This window comes from Stegodyphus dumicola, chromosome 6 (assembly GCF_044657685.1).
Source record: "Stegodyphus dumicola isolate Sdum_Otavi_A_Nest chromosome 6, ASM4465768v1".
NCBI classification, from domain to species: Eukaryota; Metazoa; Arthropoda; class Arachnida; order Araneae; family Eresidae; genus Stegodyphus; species Stegodyphus dumicola.
The window spans coordinates 39979090-40000902 of NC_140773.1; the positions used below are offsets into that span (position 1 = coordinate 39979090).

The window sequence follows — 21813 nt, forward strand, 5'->3', positions numbered from 1 at the left end:
CTGTATTTGCAGACACAAAAGATTTGACAACAAGAGCATGGCAAATTGACAACGGTGCGTCGCATACACGAATTCTTTCTAAAAGTGGACAACAAAACCAGAAGTACACAAGGCTTCCTAACACAATGTGTCAGGCCATAGCCTATTCCCAGATTACATCTGAAAGGACTTCGCAAATACCAACACATGCTTATGTGGAGAATAAGGCGATGTGGATCATTACGCTTTCAACTGTCCACTCACAAAAGAATTCTTGAAAGGGACCTGCAGCTTTCACTACCATTTCGATGTCTATTAATTACACAGTGACACATCCTGCCAAAACTCAAAAATATTATGGAAAAACTGAGTATTACGGGCTTGAAATCTGCCAGGCAGAATAACGTGAGAAATTCTGAATGTAATCAGGATCCAAAATGTACTGTACAATAAATCAGGACTTAGCTCAGATGAGCATGTACTACGGAACACATTGTATAGCAAATACTCGACTGTGTTATCAAAGGAGTCTCATCTCCAACAACACCCTATCACATCTTCCATTCAAACTCAGCAATGTACTAATGAGCCTATTCTACAGATTGTTAGCCTGCTGGGGCATCTGTGATCTTATGTTTGGTCATCCTCCAGATACACCTTCATTGCATGAGGAGTACATCCAAGATTCCCAGGCATGGTTTGAAATGATGCACAAGTTTGCATGAGAGTAAATCAACTTGGCAACAGAGAAGATGAAGACCGATACAACATGAGAGCTACAGGACATCGATTCAACGAAGGTGACAAAGTGTTGTTTTGGAATACGATTTGATAGAAAGGACTCTCTTCTGAATTACAGTCACTTTGGGATAGTTGTTACACAATTCTAAAGAGGCTGAACGATGTCTAGTTCGGATCCGTTAAGTCATTGAATTCTAAGCCTAAAGTCATTCATTACGACAGACTAGCTCCTTACTATGGCCATATTACGTAGCATACATAATGTAAATAATATAAAACCTATTTTTTTTTCTAAATTTGTGCTGTCATTTATTGATTTACTAATTGGTTTGAGTTATTTATTGCAATTATTGTTTATATTGTTTGTTACTGTGCTGTGATGTTTATTATTGCATTGATGCCTCAGTTGTAAGTATGGCTTCCTCTCCAGGGATTGTACTGCCCGGAAAGTGCAGTTCTTGGGAAGGGGGCAATGTTACGAATTTTGTATTTAGATAGCTAATTTTAGTAGAATTATATTTAGAATTGTTGTATATCCCTGTGCAATGCAATACGAGACAAATTTTAAGAGAAAGCCCTGCCAGAAAAGTAAGAATACAGGGGCACGTGCATTTAACATTCAGTAAGTGGATATCTCGGTAATTTGTATTTAAACTGAATAAATGTAATTGACCACTATAATAGCTGCAACCGTAATCCATCCTCTTATTGCTTTCCATGGGAGAGAGAGACATCTCAGCTCAGCTCAGTTGCTTGGTTACTATTATCGCAAGTTCTGCATGGACTGCGATATCAGATTTAGCTTTCGTTTTAGATACACTGTGCATTGCATTTTATTTTAACATTTTTAGTAGTTTAAGTATAACTACTGATTATACTGTGAACACTTGTATGAATACATCTGAGGAAAATTCCAGCATTCTGATACATTTCTTTTGATAAGAAAAAATTTTATTAACCTATTATTGAACTTGTGCATTCAATCTATTATGAACTTGGAAGCATGCAACAATATGTATAAAATTTAAGATGATGTACTGATATGCATCTTTTGATGTATTGTGATGAGATGAGTTCCCATGTATTATATCTACTGCATCTTACATATACAGGATCTTATTAAAAGAAAAAATAAATCATTATACTATATAATATTGCAACCAAATTAATAACCGAAAAGGGAAAAAGAACAGTCACAATTTTTATTCCTTCTAACGAGACTACACTTTATAGGAATACAATCATGGAGGGAAAATTCTTACAGAAATCATTAAAAATATTTATTTACATCAGCAATTTTCTTTTGCATTCCTTAAAGCTTAGCTTCAGACAGAGTCCTCTGCTTATGATACATCTAGTATGTAACTAACATCTGATTATACTTTGAAAGACAATCATTTTGGCAGAAAGATGTCAGTTCAACATTCAAATGAGATTGCAATGGAAGGAATAGTACAACTGTATTCAGTTAAAAAGTACAGCATATTCTATACTGGTAGCATAGGCATGATTTTTTAACAAGTTCTTTTTTCATTTTTTATTACTGTCTAATTTTTTCCTCTTATATGCTACATAACATGAGCACTATGAGTTGCACTGAACTGCCCCATGCAATGCATTATTTTTCCACTCCCCAAGTCAGAAGCAGATGTTATCTTTCCCTAAAAAAGTAAAGATCTGAAGAGTTCAAATTATCTTTGCAGATATTACACAACAGATACCGAATGCAAGACTATACACATAAGAAATTGACAACCAATGATGAGATTTTTTTAGAGAATGTTCATGTCCCTGAATTTTAAGACTATACTAGTCAATGATAACATTATGGGTGATCATGATGAGAAATAGTTCACCAAAGTCAGTTTTCATTGATAATATATTTTCAAATAATTCTAAAGATAATCCTCAGATAGATAACAATAAGAAAACATACATACATCCAAATTTTGTACTCAATAATAACAAATGTTTTAGTTTATGCACCCATAGTGGCCACCCATAGCGAACCATATCTCATGGTCCGCATGTGACCTTGTAGGTTTCAATTTGGCCATCACTGAAATAGATGACAAAATAATGCAACCTTGCATAACTGATAGTGACTCTAGCATGCAAGTGACACTATCAGTTGGCAAAATAAAAAAAAACTTCCTCTCCAAAATTTATTGAACTCCATAGAAAGTAATTTTAATTTGTAATGCTTGCTTCGGTAAAAAATCATAAGCAGAGGCCTATATTTGGTAGGTTCACAAAGAATTCTACATATAAAGAAAAAATGTTGACAACAACAACAAAAAAAAAAAAAAAAAAAAGGTGAGGGAGGATTATAAATGCACAGAATTTTTTTCCCATTTGGATACCAGCTGTAGAAGGACCATCAGTTTCGAACTGATCAAAAAGCAGTGTAATTCTGTTCTGTAAGAGGAAAGGGGGATACCGAGAATACAATGTACCTATTCAAATAACATGATATTTCTTTCATACAAACAGCATTTATAGAGTTATGCCATTTGATATTAACTTTACAACAAAACAATCCAACTTAGTTTTGGAAACATTTTATCTAAATTACATGGAAGGATTCACAAATTAGCCACGTCATAAAAATATACTACAGCAAGTTTTTAGTCACACTGTCAATATAAATTCTTTAAAAAGCATAAATATTACAGAAATGTATAAACAGATATCCAATTTAATATAAAGAAAAATGGTAAAAACTCCATTAATGTGAAAACACAAATATTTGAGCATCTTCATTACTAATTTCTCTGAAAAGGTACAATTTCCAAACTCAGACCATGGTATAAAACGTACGATAAATTGTAAATGTGAAGTGCATTTGAGTTCTAACTATCTTTTCCAGTCTGGATACAGCTTACATTAGATTAAAAGATATTACTTGGTAAATAATATAAAAATGTTGTTATTAAAAAAAAAAAAAAAAAAAAGTGCATTTAAAAAATTTTCTTAATGTTCAAAACAGAGTATATAAGGTAAATACAATTTTCGTTATCATAAATATAAAATTTAAAGCTGGTAATCCAAATGAAATGCCACAAACAGCATAAATTGGTATATTTATATCCTGAAATGTCACAAAAGAGACACAAAAAACAGTCTGTATTAAATACATCCTATTTTCAAATGAAAGAAATATTCGAAAATTTACACAGATATTACTAACAAAGCTCTTACAAAAACTCAGGCACTGACAAAGTAGTAATTGCATAGTTATTTTTTTAGCAAAACTTCAACTTTTGCTATTGATTTTTACTTCAATATTCAACCCCCCCCCCTCCTTCCCCAAAAAATACAGCTATGGAAAAAAACATAAAACACATAAAATATTTTATTTCAATAATAAATTTTCTGCATGGGAATACTGTACTCAATTAATTGGTAAAATGGCAATGCAATTTTGCAAATTACATTTGTATTATTAGATTAATCAGCTGACTGGACTTAACGTTTCTGCCATTTACTGAAACATGCTATAAATAATTTTAATATATATTAAATTTACAGTTCTGTTTCATTAATACTTATGCATTAAGTTCCCATAACAGAACCTTAAATATTCAAACATAAATCCAAGAATTATTTACAACTACAGTCAAAAGTTGTTAATTCGGACACCCATAATTCGGAATGATCTATAATCCGGACCTCAAAACTAAAAACTTTCTGCGCATGCGCCGCGTTGACACATGCGCATAGGCGTTTACGCGTGCGCGTAAGACCTTTTACGACTGCGCATATGAGTGTGCGCAAGTGCAGAATACGTTTTCGCGTGCGCGTTTTATGTATAATGGACGTATAAGCTAAAATTATCTAATTATCTATTTCAGTTAATGTTGATGATTGCGTTGTTCCTTAATTTTCGAATTGGATCCGGCTTATTACTTTTTGCAGACTGTAAGAGCAATTTTATAAAAGTAAGCTTAAACTTTCGATTATATCAAATAGAATTTCCGATATATATTTGTTAATATGTAAAGGATCTAAAGCAAAAGTATGTTTTGAAATCCGAAATCTGTTTATCAATTTCACGCTGCTCGGCGGGGGGAACGCCGCGCGGCGGGCGCGTAATGAACTGGAAGTTATCTGTCAGCACTATCCTTATCTTCAGGGCAGATGTTTTTATTTTATTTGGCTTATAATTCCTTACCAAATGTAGTATTTCATCTCGATATGCTCCGTCTTTGATATGATTTAAAACAAGTTCCTCGTCATTATAATTCGCTTCCGATAGCGAAGAAAAGTAACAGAGGTTATTGAAAACGAAAAAATTTCGATTGACAAATTAGTCGGTGTTCTTGACACAGCTATTATAGGACTTGAACAGCGGAACTTTGTAACTGAACAAGAAATTATGTCTGTTTAATAGAATTAAAGAGAAAGTATTATCACATGAAACGAAGCAAAACTTAAACAACTTACATTGAAAGAAATGTTTATTTAAGTAAACAAATAAATATTAAGCTTTTTCTTTTTGCAAATTTTGATACCCTTTAGATCATAATTGTTCTTTATTTCATAAATTACGGTTTCATATTTTTAATTTTAGAATTTCTGCATGCCATCTTACGAGATTTAAACTGATGATCTATAATCCGGAAAAATCGATAATCCGGAATCGCCGAAGTCCCGACGAGTCCGGATTAACGACTTTTGACTGTATTTTGAATCATACATATTCCAAAGCCAAAAGAGGAGGGGGAAATCATTGCACATAGTTAAGACTAAGCTGAGGTGCATCTAAAATAGTGCAAATGTTATTTTATTCATTGCTTCTTTTGAAGCTACCTACAGTTATATTAATCTGTGAAGCCTATATATATCAAAATACAGAAATTTTTTTTAATGAAAAATGTATATACATGCATAGTTCTTTTAAAGTAATAACTGCTTGATAGCGTGTTGATATATCAAATATAAAATGAGCAGTAACAGAACAAGATTAAATACAAAATGAGGGGTAATAGAATAAACACATGCTTAAGAGATACCTTTAATGAAATTCATTCCACAGTAATAATAAAAAGAAAGCAATAACAGAGAAGCTACTTTATAATAATCACTTGTGTTCACAAAAACTATAATAATCTAAAAAAAATTATAAATCAAAAGAAATGACAGCAGCTGAAAATTCAAATTATTTAATTCCCAAATAATAATAATAAGGATCACTAGGGAGAAGAGATGGCAAACAAGAAAGATAAAAATTATTTAATAACATTATATTAGTTACTAAGTGGGCTCTTTTTATAATTGGTTAAAAAAATAACAGAAAAAGCTCCACTTTAGCAAATACACATATTAAAAAAAAGCCAAAAGTTTCAACAGAATCTCAATTATCTGTTCTTATTTGATAAGAAACAGGTTAAATGCATAAACTGAAAGAACAAATGATGCATATTACCCGATAGCATATCAACTAATGCATTTCTGTCTTTTACATCTAATAAAAGATAAATTACATAAGCTCTAAAATACCACTTAAGTATCAACATTCATATATTGGAGATATTTTTCAAGCAGAAGATAAAAGTTTCCAAGAAATATAAAATTTTTAGAAAGCTGCAAAACCACTGTTATACTTTTTCAGCTCAGCAAAATCACTGCTGAAAATACATGGTTTCAAGTAGCAAGTAGTTTTTGGCAAGAAATAAACTAAAATTTGGAATAATCAATTTGATTTATAAGTCGTAATTGATAGATTATATCCATAAACTAATGAAAGGCTTAGCATCCATAAAGAAAAAATATCCTTTCATTCTTAAGTAATGATACCCCAAATCACATTACTTCTTAGTTTAGTCACAACAGTAAGAAAGGTCATGAGGTAAAATGAAGAAAGAAGAGAGAAACTAACTCCACAAATCAAACAATTTGCAAGAAAGATCGGTTCATTAATAATAAAGACAATATTGGCTTATATTATAAAAGCATTACTATTAAAACATTTATTCAACAAGTCAAATTAATTTTTTAACTAGATTTCATTCAAGCAAAGAAAAATTTTGCATTCAAGGTAATAAATATCACTATTAATTACATTATGCAATTGACAAATGAACACAGACATACTTAATAAGATCAAAATTCATTTCCTTTACTATCTATACATATATACCCTGCAAAAATTAACAGAATATTAATATATGGGTAAAACAATAGGTCCAGAGAAAAGCAAAAATTTTAGTTTTAAATTCCTCATATTTTATGCTTCAATAAACATATCTGTAAATTTAGAATGCAACAAATACATACAACTTATTACATTAAAACTTGCATACAGATTTACTTCTGTTGAAAACAAATTTTTTAGTAAACTAACAAATTAGGGTGGAAAAAGGTAATATCGTTGTCAAGTTATTTTTGAGTTCTTACTAAATTGTCCATATGTATAAATAAAATCAAGATTGATCTGAAGAGCTTTTGTGCATTTACAAGTAATTCTAGGATTTAATGCTCTCTGAATTTTCCTTAGCCTCCTGCTCGGCTTTTTTTGCATCTGGAATCCAAAGACCTGAATCTATACAGCGATTGATGTGATAACGAGCTTCTTCTCCAGGCATTGCTGCAATAGTTTTCTGCAGCAATTCAATATCTTTGGTTTCAAAGCAAACTTTTAAAGGCTACATATGTGGAAAAAAAAAATAGTAATAATAATTGAAACCATTTTTCAAATGTATTAAATTTTTGATTTAATACATTAAATTTTAAAACAGGTATCTCTTACAACTTATGACTCAAGTTTCATATTTTCCAATTTGTGCTTTTAAATCACAAATCTAAATAAATTGCATATTTATTAAAATAAATAGCTTTTAACTGTACAATAAATTTGAGCTTGGCACTGAAAAGATAACTGTAAATTAGAGGAGATACTATGGAGTTAGAAAGCAAACATGAAACAGTAATTTAATACAATTACTGATGGTTATTCCCAACTAAAAATATCACTAATATTATTTAATTAAAGCATAAGCTGTTAATTTATAGTAATTTATTGAGATATCATTAACTTACTGGATAGCTTTTATCAAAGTAAATAAAATCAAAATCTTCCAAGATGAGATGTTTGGTTTAATATAGTCAAAATCAAATTTTAAACATATTGTACAATTTATGACCACAAGAATTTATTACAAAATAAGTGACTTCGTTCTGCTGTCCGAGGTTGGGGCCCCTGTTGATGTTTTTACCATCCCTCAACGGGAACGTGGAATGTGAGTTGCTAGGTATTCTTGTTGACTCAGCTTAGCTCGTCGGCTCGGCCGGTAGGTTAGCGGCCTCTTGGATTGCCAGGTCTGGGCGCCCTTTCTCCTAGCACACTGTCTGACTTGACTGAAAATTATGACTAGGGCAGGAGTTAGTCTATGGTGTTCTCTTCTGTCTTATTTCAACCATGAAAATACTTGATGCCAATGCGGATGTAAGGGTAGACGCATTCAAGAAATTGCTTATTCCTTATTTTGTGTCTACTGTGTCAACCGTAGTAATTTGTGCAACATTTATCTTTTTTTTTTTTTTTTTTTTACCCAGTGCACCGGGAGTGTGCGCACTGGGTCCAAAACACCCGATTTGGGGTTTTTCCAGAAAAAATTTTAAATCTTCAGAAAATGTGTTACATTTGTGCCAATAGTAAATTTTAGAATCAAACATGAAAAAATATGCTTATTAAAATTTTTAATTTCTGCAAATGCTTTTATGAAATAAAATTTCTAAAAGGAATAGAAATTTATATTACATATTAAAAATATTTTATCTTCGAGTCTATTCTTATTTTCTTTATTAGCTCTGTTGTTTACGCAGAATCAATTCTTTATTTTCTTTATTAGCACTATAGACACCAAGAAAAAATGCAACAAGAAATGTTAGTAGTACTTTGTACAAAGTGTTGTGCGTTCCACAAACATTTTTCACATTCTGCGCAGTGCGTTTTCATTTTTGTGTGTGATTTTGCTGGGTAAATTTTTTTTTTTTTTTTTTAAATCATTCCTGATCATTTTTTTCCAATAAAGCAACTTATGTCATTCTTACTTTTGTTTTCAGAATCTATATCAATTTCTGAGAATCATTATCATATGAGCTAAACATTCATGATCACTTCCGTCCTCATTTTCTTCAATATATTTATTCTACACCAGTTGATGCATCTAAGAACCTTTAAAACTGTAAAAAAATATTTTTCGAGTAATTATGCTCAAATTATCGCTTTTCTGAATTGAAAAGCTAACCTAAGTTTAACATAATATGCAACTGCACTTACCTTTTTTTTTATGTAGAATAACAATAACAATAAGCAATCAATCACAAAAAGATAAATGTTGCAGAAATTACTACGATCGCAACAGTAGACACAAAATAAGGACTAAGCAATTTGTGGAACGCGTCTATGGCGCACCCCTGTACCCTTACATACCTATCGGATTAAGTATTTTTGTTTACATATATTTACAATATCAACTCAACTTATGTCAAAAACTGCAAAAAGCATTAACTGATAAAAATCAAAGCGATATAAATAGTATAAATCTTGCACATGAATTGCAACTTTTGGAGGAAATGTAGTATCGCCGGTTGAAATTACGCTACAGCGTAGTCAACAACATAGCGGTGTGCAGAAAAGAATTTTGGATATATCCCTAGATATCAGCCCTAGAGCATTTTTGTGCCTTGTAGTAATCATGCCCTGTTGTAATCACAGTTTGAACCTTGTCATAAACTATGATGCAAACAACAATTTATTCAGTGCAAACTTATTAGATATCTAAATTAATTTGTTTTTAATTTTAAAATAATAAATAGTGTTCAGCAATATATTTGGTATCCAATATGTTTTTAGTATTTTGCTTTGCTGGCAGTGTTACGTTTTCAGGGTTCGTACACATTTCCTTACATGAAAATTAAGGACTTTTAAGGACCATCAAAGAAAAAATTAAGGACCTATCAGCAAACAAAAAAACAAATAGAATAAAGCAATTATCCATACAACCGACTTCATGCTTGTAATTTTCACTTTAAGAAACTAACAGAAGTGTGTATTATGCACTATTATTAAATTCACTTTAATACTTACCATAAAACAATTTTGAAAATTAAACTAACTCCCTACAAGTTATGAAGTAGATAACATTAAATTAGGAACATAATTTCTTTAAAAACATGTATAAGTGTATTTTACACTAATAACAGTCACTATTTTAGAGATTTACATGATTATTATTAACTTATTTGATATTTATTTAAACACAGTCAACTACTATTATAATCACAATGTAAGAATATTTTGCAGATTAAAATAACTGATTTGTAAACATACAATTTATTTCCTTGGTTTTTTGAAAGATACTAGAATAATAAACTGTACAATAAAAGATACAAAACATTTGTGCTTTTTTTAAATCTGAAATCTTTTCAGCTATTTTAACATCTAATTTATTTATGTCTATTTCCTTTTCTTTAACTATTCTTCTAAGTTCATTTGCTTTGATAAACAAATCAATGTTCATGCTGGTCTCAGCTTCATCTGCTAAAGCATCTACTTCTTCATTAATATCTTTAATGTCCCTTTGAAGAAATTTTTTCTTCTGCTTCATATAATCAATTTCTTCCTCAATGACATTTCTTTTCCTCTTTGAATTTTCAGATTTAGTTAAAGATTTTTGTTCTTCTAAATACTGCATATATTTAGACCTTGCAGAAGTTGCTGCTGATCTCATTTCTTTTTATTAATTTCGATATTAAGAACAACTTCAGAAAATTTTATGTAATCAAATACTGTGTGTTGAAAAATGTATGATGAGTCACTTAAATTTTCAATTTCAATTGCTTTATTTACAGAGAAGCCCCTTTCCACAGAGGCCTGTCCATGTGACAAGATAAGAATCATTTTCACTATTTTCCATACTTTTGAATAGTGAAAATCATGAAAATAAGAAGTGAGAAATGTGTCAAGAGAAAGATTTTGAGGATCAAAAGTAGAAAATTCATGTAAATTTGTCTTAACTACTTTGTCTAGAAACTCTCCAAACTGCAGCAGAATTTCATCCCAATCATCTTGTAAAACACGTTTATTCTGCATTAACCTTTTCCCGTGGGCTATAGAGGCCAATTTCAAATCTATTTTGGCCATTTAGTCACTTATTTTAACTGAAAGGAACAGAAAAACAAATAGACAGGGTCTTGCACTTCCTAATCCATATTAAGGAGTAAATTTTAAATCTCATTAGTTTACTGAAATTTCTTGAGACGCATTTAAAGTAGTGAACGTGCGGGACATATATGTCCCAGCCCCCTGGAAAAGGTTAATACCATTAGAACTATTTTCATTTTGTTCTGGGCTTTTAACCATCAATCGCGGGTCTATACAAGATGCACTTCGAATAAGAGAATAATTTATTGGACATTTAGAAATTAAGTGTTGTACTATTGTTAAGACACCTTGTTGACCTTGCTTCAATTCAAAACTTTCAGCTTGTGAAATGTCCTTCTTACGGTATTTATCATTCATTAACTGCTCAGCAATGAATCCCAAATAAACTTTGCTTTTATCATTATAACAATTTGGACCATTAAAATTAAATTTATAAAGATTTTCTGCTTTAGTTATTTTTGAATATTCTAGTTTCAAAATTTTAAAGTGCTGAAGGCAATCATTTACAAGTTTTAAGATATCTTCAGCAAAAAAAGGAATAAGTGGTTTACCACTTTGATAATATTCAAGGAAAGGCAATAATATTTTCGACAGAGAGAGAAAAAAATTTAATTTTATAAGAAATGTTTTATCTTTAGTTGCCTCCAAAATATTTGAGAAGGATTTCGATGAATTTTTTTTAAAACTTCCCCATTTCAACTTCTTTACAGTAGCAAGTCATCCCATATTTCAATGGCTCTTTCAACTGCTGGGACATTTTGCAACCATCGGTAAAAGCAGAACTTCACAGGTAGCTTTTTTAAGCCAGATATACTTAAAAAATCTTCACGTCTTGCAGGAGAATCTTTAGAAATCCAATATAAGGAGGATAAGAATAATGGAATGTCCCAGCCAGTGGATGACATCCTATGCTTGAAAGCATTGTTAAGAATGTGTAAACCACATGTCCCTAATGTCAAGCATTGAATGTTATATTCCTTTGTCAAGTCCTGTTGCAATAAATCATAAAATTTCCAGTTTACTGCAGGACCATCTATCAATATTTGTAAGAGTTTTGACAAGTCTAGTTTTTCAACACATTCATAAAATTTGGATAAAATAATTTCACTTGTTGCATGCCCTATAAATGCAGAAGTAAGGTACTGAGTTCTGACCTTATTTTCGTGATGCCAGTACCTCACATAAATATCTAGTTGCTTCTTTTGATTTGTCAGATTAAGAGTCTCATCAAATAGTAATGTAAAAAACTCAGCATTTTTACAATGCTTTAGTAACAAAGTTTTAAAACAAGGGCCAAGACCAAAATAACAGATATAAGCACATTTCTTTTCACCACATGAAAACTATTTTGCAATGGAACTATCCGGGAACATTTTAGTGAATAACGGCCCAATATCATCGCACGATTTAAAAGAATAGTGGCTTTTGATGCACTTAAAAGCCCACAATATTTCTGCATCTGTAACTTCAGATTTGAAAAGAAAAGAATTGATTTTATTATTTTCTGCACTTATTGATGTTGAATTAGCAGTTACATCTTTTCCTGAAGTAGATGGTTCTTCTAACTTGACAAAATTCATGATACTGTTAGAAGAAACTCTGCAGTTGAGAAGAGAAAGATGTTTTGCGGCTAAAAGGGGCATTACATGCAAGGCATTAGTAAAATTAAGTATCGCATATATATGTATGTAATGTATCTATCTATCTATCTATATATATATAAGAAAATAAGAAATATATATATAATAAGAAATGTATACTGAAAATATACATTTTTTACTATATATATATATATATACAGTTAAAAGTCGTTAATTCGGACACCCATAATCTGGACCTCAAAGCTAAAAACTTTCTGCGCATGCGCCGCGTTGACACATGCGCATAGGCGTTTACACGTGCGCGTAAGACCACTTACGACTGCGCATTTGCGTGTGCGCAAGTGCAGAATGTTGGCAGTGGTGATAAAGGCAAAGCATGTTTTGCTTCCCTTAAATAAAGCTAAGACTAAACTAAATAAAATTCTTGCTTTATTCCGTAAATAAAATAAAAGAGCTAACACTGTAGCCTTTACATTTTAAAATCATTTGATTGAAAGCAAACTAGCATAATGCTAACTCATAATGACACAAAAGAACAAGAGCAAAACATTCGCCGATACTGGTGTACATATATACTCGGCCAACCCGCCGATCTTGACGTCATCGGCCAATCAGCGGCAACCACGTTAGCTTACTGCTGATCGACCTCCGATCAAAATTTGCATGTGGAAAACTAAAGCCAACAAACGGCCCTCTTTTCCCCATGCAAAGACAAAAACAAAACTTTCACAGAAGTTCATAGTTCAATTTTATTATACGAAAACACTTATTGTCTTTAAACACTGAAAACATCTAAACAAAACTTTCTTAAATTAACAGCAGTCGCTGCTTTTGTAAATAAGTCAGGAGTATTTAATTTACTGGTGATAAATTCAAGGTCAAACACTCCATCATTTACTAGTCTTCTAACAAAGTGATATTTTACATCTATGTGCTTAGTTCGGCGATTTTCTATTGGCGATCTAGAAAAATCAATGGCAGACTTGTTATCACAAAATAGTTTACACTCTCTTAAATTAAACTTTAAAATTTCATCTTGTAAGACATTTTTCGTCCACATTAATTCCTTCGCTGCTTCAGATAAGGCGATATACTCCGCTTCCATAGTTGATAAACTTACACATTTTTGTTTAACAGATTTCCAGATTACCGGTACTTCATCTAAATATAATATAAATCCTCCCATGGACACGCGGTCATCTCTATTACTTGCATAATCAGCATCTGAATAACAATATAAATTTAGATGTTTAATCTTCGATAAGTTTAATTATATAATTTAGTACTATTGAGATAACCAAGCAATTTCAACAATGCTTCCCAATGCCTAATTCCAGGATTCTCCTGAAATTGTGATAAGATATTCACTGCATATGTAATATCAGGCCTTGTCCTGTTAGCTACAAAAACTAAACATCCTAACAGATTTCTAAAGGGTAATGTATGCATTTCCGCAACTTCTGCACTTGTAGATGGACAATCTAATTTTGTAAGAATAGTGCCCTTAGCTATTTATTATTTTAGTGCTCTTAGCTATGGGAAGTGAAGTTATTGGTATCTGGAAATGTTTAAATTTTTCAAAAATTTCTTCGATATATTTTTGCTGATGTATAAAAACCCCATTCTCATTCTCTAAGAATTCAATTCCAAGTAACGTTTTAGTTTTGCCTAATACTTTAAGATCAAAAAACTTACTCAGCTGTGAAATTACTTTATCTATACTATATTGATCTTTACTAAAAATCATAATATCATCTACATATAACATTTGAACCCTTATAAACACAATTACACCATTGTATTTTCTTAAAATGTAGATTTTCTAAAGTACTTTCAAATTCACAAAACCATTCACGGCCACTTTGATGTAGACTGTAAATGGCCTTGTGTAATAAACACACTTTATTTTTCTTTTTGATAATTCCCTCTGGTTGGGTCATATATATTTTCTCATTTAGGTTTGCATATAAATATGCATTCTTTACATCTAACTGAAAATTAGTCCATCCATATAAACATACCAGTATAGTGAAAAATATTCTTATGATTGAAAAATTTACTACAGGACTGTAAACGTCATCAAAATCTTCACCTCTTTCCTGCCTGAATCCCTGTGCTACTAAGCGTGCTTTGTATCTAACCACTTGATTCTTTTCATTTCTTTTTAGCATATAGACCCATTTGTTTCCTATTATAGTTTTATTTTCTGGCTTTTCGACTAATTCCCAAACCTTTCTTTTCTTTATTGTGTCGATTTCTTCTTTCATTGCCTTATCCCATTCTTCGGCATTTACTGATTTTCGTGCTTCTTTAAAATTTTGTGGGATAACTATTTCTACGGAATTTGCCTCTTCAGACACAGAGCTAGTCTCCTGTTCTACGAAATTAACTTTCCCCGAGTATTCATTTTTTCCACTAAAATCAAACTTATCTTTTTCATATTTAATATTTCTTGCCTCACAATACTTTTCAATATCATTATAGGATCTAAAACGGATGTCTGTTCCCTCTACATAATAATATATGTCTACACGTATTCCATCTGGCCTTTTAACTGCTTTTCTTTGCCAGTTTAAGTCTGATACTTTTTTCAGAGTAGATTTGTCATCTGACAACTTTATTTCTTCTCTAGAAATTTCCTGTTCTTCATCTGATTCTGCTAATTGTTCAGATTCCTCTAGTCTTTTAAATTTAGGTTTTGATTTCTGTTCCAGGATGCCATTTTCTGCATACAGTTTTTCATCGAACTTCACATTACAGGTTTCTATTAATTTGCGTTTTTCTGGCAGCCATATCCTATAACCCCTAGTTTCCTTCGCATATTCTACCATGATTCCTTCTTTGCACCTCATTTCTAATTTATTATTCCTAATCTGTTTTGGCACGCCAACATAGGCTTTACAACCAAATACTTTAAAATAAACAACACTGGGTTTTCTATTTAGGAACATTTCATAAGGGGTTCGGTTGTTTTTATGACATACTCTGTTCCACGTATGTACGAAACAGCCAAGAGCTTCTGCCCACCATTCTTTTCCCATTTTACCGTCATTAAGCATAGCTTTAACTGCATCTAATGCCATTCGGTTAAAACGTTCACACACACCATTCTCTTCTGGGGTGTACGCGTTCGTGCGTTCAACACTAATTCCATTTTCAGCTAAGTACCCTTCGAATTGCCTATTACAGAATTCCCCACCATTATCGGTGCATATACTTATTAATTTTCTATTTGTCAGTCTTTCCATTTGCCTATGATAATTCTTAAAGTTGTAGAACGATTCGTTTTTATTTTTCATACAATACACTGTTACTAATCCACTATAGTCATCTACAATAGCAAGAAAATATTTACTCCCACCCTTAGATGGAACTGGTAGTGGGCCACAAACGTCTAAATAAACCAACTGCAATGGTTTATCCGATCTCTTCGGAATAGTTTTAAAAGTTATTCTATTAGATTTAGCAATAATACACGATTTACACCTCTCTATTGGTTTTTCAATTTCTGGTAACCCTTTCACGCTTTGATTCTTACTAGTTTTCTTAATATAATCAAAATTTACGTGGCTAAATCTCCGATGCCATAGCATTGCATCGTCTATTATATTTAACTTTCCAATTTCTGTACCGTAACCAGCTTCCCTTTTACCTGTTGCATATCTAAAATGGTTTTACGTGATAAAGTCCGTCATATCGTTTAGCGTAGCATAATCTATCCCAATTATTAAAGTATATCCACATCTTCCCTTTTGAAATCACAAAATGAGCACCAGCCTTTTCTAACCTTGCTCCCGATAATAAATTTCTTCTTAGATTTGGATTATATAACACATTATCTAACTCAATCCAATTTATTTGATTGCCTACTTTTATTGCAAATTTGACAGTACCCTTTCCTAGTACTTTACTTTCACAATTTCCTACAGCTAAAGACACATGTATATCGTTTATTTCTTCGAAATTTGTCATTAAATTTCTATTATTACAGAAATGAGTTGTAGCTGCAGTATCTACGACCCAATTAAATTTATCTGCGTTACCTCCTTTATCTGTAGTTGTTACATAATTTTCTACTAACATTAATTCTTTATCTTTAAACTGTCCGTTTTTATCGTCTATTTTAAACTTCTGATTTTTACTTACATTTTCTTTACATTGAGCAATTAAGTGCCCAAATTTATGACATCTGAAACAAGGTCCTATTCTCATATTCCCCATTTTTTTCTTAGATTTAGTTTTATTTTCAACTTTATCTTTCCCTGCTTTTAAACTAATAGTATTAAACATGCTTACCTTGCTGTCTTCTAAATCGGCAATTACCTGGCAAAGTCGGCTTTCTTCCCTTACCAGCTCTTCAGCAATTCTTTCCACCGTAAAATCTTCGTCCTTCCACCTATAGATCAATTGTACAATGCCGGAGTATTCCTGGGGTAATCTCCTTATTGCCTGGAATCCTTTAAAAAGATCTGCCAAGTTGTGACCAGCTTCAGCCAACTTCTTTGCAGTCATTCTTATTCTTGCGATGAATAATCCTATTTCTTTATTTGGCGTATATCTAATACTAAGAAAATTCATCCAGTAACTGAATTATCCTTGCTCTTGTTTTGGGTTCGAATTGCTTCTGTAGAACTTCCCACGCTTCTTTACCACTTGAACATTCTTGTATCAGCGGCCTGAACTCAGCTTTAATTCCGTAATATAATGTAGTGAAGGCTCTGTTCTCCCTCAGTGTGAACTCCTGCTTTTCAGGCCTTGTTGCACTTTTATCTAATTCTTCTTCTTTGTCCTCTATGAAGCTCCAACAATTTCTATCCAGTAACAGCATTTTCATATCGACTTTCCATCGATCCCAGTTGTCATGGTTTAACAACACAAAACCTTCAGGTAGTAATGACATCTTCAATTAAGTGTGAGCAAAACGACTTGAACAAACTTCTAAGACAGGTCAGCTTCTTTTCGTGGATAAGGGCCCTCTTCACCTACATTCCTTCAATGCTGAGTTGAACTGGATGACTGATTAGCTGTTGGCGCTGAGCCCATAACCCTGTTGGCAGTGGTGATAAAGGCAAAGCATGTTTTGCTTCCTTTAAATAAAGCTAAGACTAAACTAAATAAAATTCTTGCTTTATTCCGTAAATAAAATAAAAGAGCTAACACTGTAGCCTTTACATTTTAAAATCATTTGATTGAAAGCAAACTAGCATAATGCTAACTCATAATGACACAAGAGAACAAGAACAAAACATTCGCCGATACCGGCGTACATATATACTCGGCCAACCCGCCGATCTTTACGTCATCGGCCAATCAGCGGCAACCACGTTAGCTTACCGCCGATCGACCTCCGATCAAAATTTGCATGTGGAAAACTAAAGCCAACACAGAATACGTTTTCGCGTGCGTGTTTTATGTATAACGAACGGTATAAGCTAAAATTATCTAATTATCTATTTCAGTTAATGTTGATGATTGCGTTGTTCCTTAATTTTCGAATTGGATCCGGCTTATTATTTTTTGCAGACTGTAAGAGCAATACTATAAAAGTAAACTTGAACTTTCGATCATGTCAAATATAATTTCCGAATCTGGAGCTCCGAAAGGATCGTACAAAATGAAAGTATATTTCGATGTTCATCAAACAAAAAGTGGAATTGCTGCAAAAAATGGATAAAGACATGAAGAATGTGACAGAGAGGTTAGTGAAAACGAAAAAATTTCTATTGACAAGTTAGTCGGTATTCTCGGCACAGCAATTAACGGGACTTGAACAGCGGAACTTTGTAACTGAACAAAAAATTATGTCTGTTTATAGAATTAAAGAGAAAGTATTATCACATAAAACGAGGCAACTTAAACAACTTACATTGAAAGAAATGTTTAATAAAGTAAACAAATAAATATTAAGCTTTTTTTTGTAAATTTTGATACCCTTTAGATCATAATTGTTCTTTATTTCATAAATTACGGTTTCATATTTTTAATTTTAGAATTTCTGCATGTCATCTTACGCGATTTAAACTGATGATCTATAATCCAGAAAAATCGATAATCCGGAATCGCCGAAGTCCCGACGAGTCCGGATTAACGACTTTTGACTGTAGTACATATATATATAGTACATATAATATATATATATATATATATACAGTACAAATTCCGAGATCCGGACATCCAATATCTGGAATGATCTAAAATCCGGACCTCAAAGCCACCACCAACCAATTTTTTAGGGCTTTTTTGGAGGGAAGGGGTATGCTTTACACATGCGCATTAGATTTTTTTCCTCATCATAAAAAAACATGCCGGAAATCCCGATTCTTAATCTCAGTTTAGCGCTAAATAAAATATCTCATTATTGAAGAAATAATTATTTTAGCATAAATTTGTGTGATTAGTAACTTGACTCCATAGCTGCGTATCTGTTTGGCATAATCTCAAACCGAAACATTTGTTAATTTTACTCCAACTAATATTTTATATCCTTGATGCCGAAATTGCGAATCATTATTTATTGTATTTTGCTTTCATCATCGCATGTTTATCAACGGATGACAACTTGAGTGATGACTCATGCAGGGACGCCAAATAACAGAGTATTATCCAATTACATATTTAAGTTTAATGCGCTAAAATGTTTACTAGGGGAGATTTAACAGAAATTTCTTTCTTTATGCTGAAAATAGATTTTGTTAATGATACTCATAGGACAAACGATTATATTTAGTGCTATTTGAATTAAGAATAACTGATTTGTTATTCACATAAAGCCAGAACCAGCGCCAGAGCTCGCATGGCCGCACCAGGTGGCAGAATTTAGGGAAGTTAAACAGAAGTTTTTCATTGCGATGACAATGCCCAATCATCAATCAATTAACGGAGGGCGAAATCTGCAGTATGGTTCTAAATCCAGAAAATACAGCTACCGATAGTGAAGAAAGTAACAGAGAGGTTACTGAACAAGAAAAAATTTTGATTGACAAGTTATTCGGAATTCTCGACACAGCAATTACAGGACTTGAACAATGGAACTTAATAAATGAACAAGAAATTATATGTCTATAGTATTAGTCTAAAGTATCAGCAGAGAAAACAAATCAAACAACTCACATTGAAAGAAATGTTTAATAAAGTAAACATATAAATATTAAGCTCTTTTCTTTTGTAAATTTTGATACCCTTTAAATCATAAATGCTTCATTATTTCATAAATCACGATTTCATATTTTCAATTTTATAATTTCTACGTGCCATCTTAGTAGATTTAGAATGATCTAATATCCGGAAAAATCTCAAATCTGGTATCGCCGAAGTCCCGACCTTGGACTTTGTACTGTATAAATAATATATATATATACGGAATGTATATTTTCAGTTAAACTTCTACCCAATAACTTTTGAGTAATTCATGAAAGTTAATTTGGCGTCTAGTTAATTCAGGAAAATTAGTTTCAATTAGTTGTTTTCAGCTTTAAAAATATTAAAAAATTTTTAATTAGTTAGTTGTTTTCAACTAATAATTGTATCGCCATTAGCAAAAATAATGCATTACTATCAACAGCACAGGATTAAACCAAATACTTAATTGTCTATTGAAGCTTCAAAACGTATTTCCGAACTTCACTTTTTCTCGGCTAACGTTACCGAATTTGCCCTTGGCGACCTAAAATCGAAATGGAGCCAACAGATTTCCCGCAAAATCGATAACAGACCCTCTGCAGAAATAAACTCATAATCCCGATATCCCATATATATAGTATGTGAAAAAGAGAATAAACTCCGTAGAAGGTGATAAAAAATTAATTTATGGCTTAATTGAAACAAACACAGCAATTAAGCTAAGCAAAACCGTGTAAAAACAAATTGAAATGATAAAACGAAGCTTAATTTTCATGTGAATTTTCTGCGCTGACTCTCCCATTATAGAAATTTCGATTTGTTTCAAACAAAGACCACATTTAGCTTTATAAGGATTGTCATCCATCAATATCCAGTCTTTGTAGTCAGCTTGATGAAGCCACAGTTTATTGAAAATGCACTTTCCAGGCATCTCGTTCCTATTGGCATCGGAAGGGTTGTGGCCTTCCAGGTTGGAATTGCTCTAATTTTGGCAAATATTTTCAGAATCCCCCCCTTTTTTTTCCGAGCACCTTCATCATCACTTTCGCCTCTTAAAGAACTACTGGCTTCATGCTTTCGTCACAATCTGCCTAAATTTATGGATAACACCTGTTTCGAAAGATTGGGTGAATAGCCAATCAGACACCGATACTTTCGTTCGGGTAGCTAATTTTTTTTTTTTTTTAAATTGTTTGCAACGCAAATCCACCAACAGATTGGTTAAGAGCCATGCAATTTTAATTCCGTATTCATGAGAAATCGGAATTCACACATAGAATGGCAATCATTAGAAATGATAAGAAATGTCAAATGAGCAAAATTAAGGACCGTTTATTCATTTTGGCCAAAATTAAGGACTTTTAAGGAATAAAAATCATTTTTGAAAAAATTAAGGACTTTTAAGGACCGTACGAACCTTGGTTTTTATAGCATGTTGTTGTTGTTGACAAATGCTCACTTGTCTCACCTATAGTCAGCCCAAACCCACGAAATTCCTCTTGGCAAGGAGTGCAAGATACACTTGTCGTTGGCAATGGCCTTGAGCACCTTACAGAAGACAGTGCGATTTAGCTCAGTTTCGCCCCCAATTTTGATAAAGAGCACCCTGGGGGACGGGTCCAACCGTCTTCCACTCCTCTTCCCCTACCACCAACCTTTCGAGAGGACTTTCGCCTCACATATTTAGAGTTCCCCCATGCCACACGGACACTATACATTTACAAACATCCATGTCTTCTCCGGGATTCGAACCCAGGCTCTGGCATGGGAGTCAGCAACGCTAACCACTATACTGGTTAGGTGGCTTTTTATAACAAATGTATGTATAATTCTTCAATAAACATATTTGAGTGTGGGTTTTAACAAAGCACAAAAATGTTTGCATATTTAGACAAAAGATAAAATGTAATTCTTTTGGTTTTTCATATTATTATGTAATGATGCTGCATTTTAAATGTTATCTATAAGCAATGTTGCTTTAATATTGTCACTACATAAAGGCACGCTAAACATTTGCACAACAGCGCCGATTAGGCTTGGCACGGACCTGGTCACAGTTCATTACCAGAATAAGTGTATTAACAGTATGAGTGAGGTGGCATTAATTTAAAGTATTACATTCTGATTATCAATTTTATTTAAGATTTTACTTGTCTATTACCACATCAGAATCAACAACTTAACTTTTAATGAGCATTTACA

The 21813-nt window shown here is 32.3% G+C and overlaps 1 protein-coding gene across 2 annotated transcripts in view; it reads right to left on the minus strand.

The window, feature by feature from the left end:
* Window positions 1-1908: 1908 nt before the first annotated feature.
* Cdc37 (cell division cycle protein 37) overlaps window positions 1909-21813 on the minus strand; it is an 83480-nt gene continuing 63575 nt past the window's right edge. For both annotated transcript variants that reach the window (XM_085818248.1, XM_085818250.1), the window contains exon 10: window positions 1909-7367. In XM_085818248.1, the coding sequence (XP_085674374.1) occupies window positions 7188-7367 (180 nt within the window). In that variant the 3' untranslated portion in view covers window positions 1909-7187. The remainder of the gene's footprint in view (window positions 7368-21813) is intronic.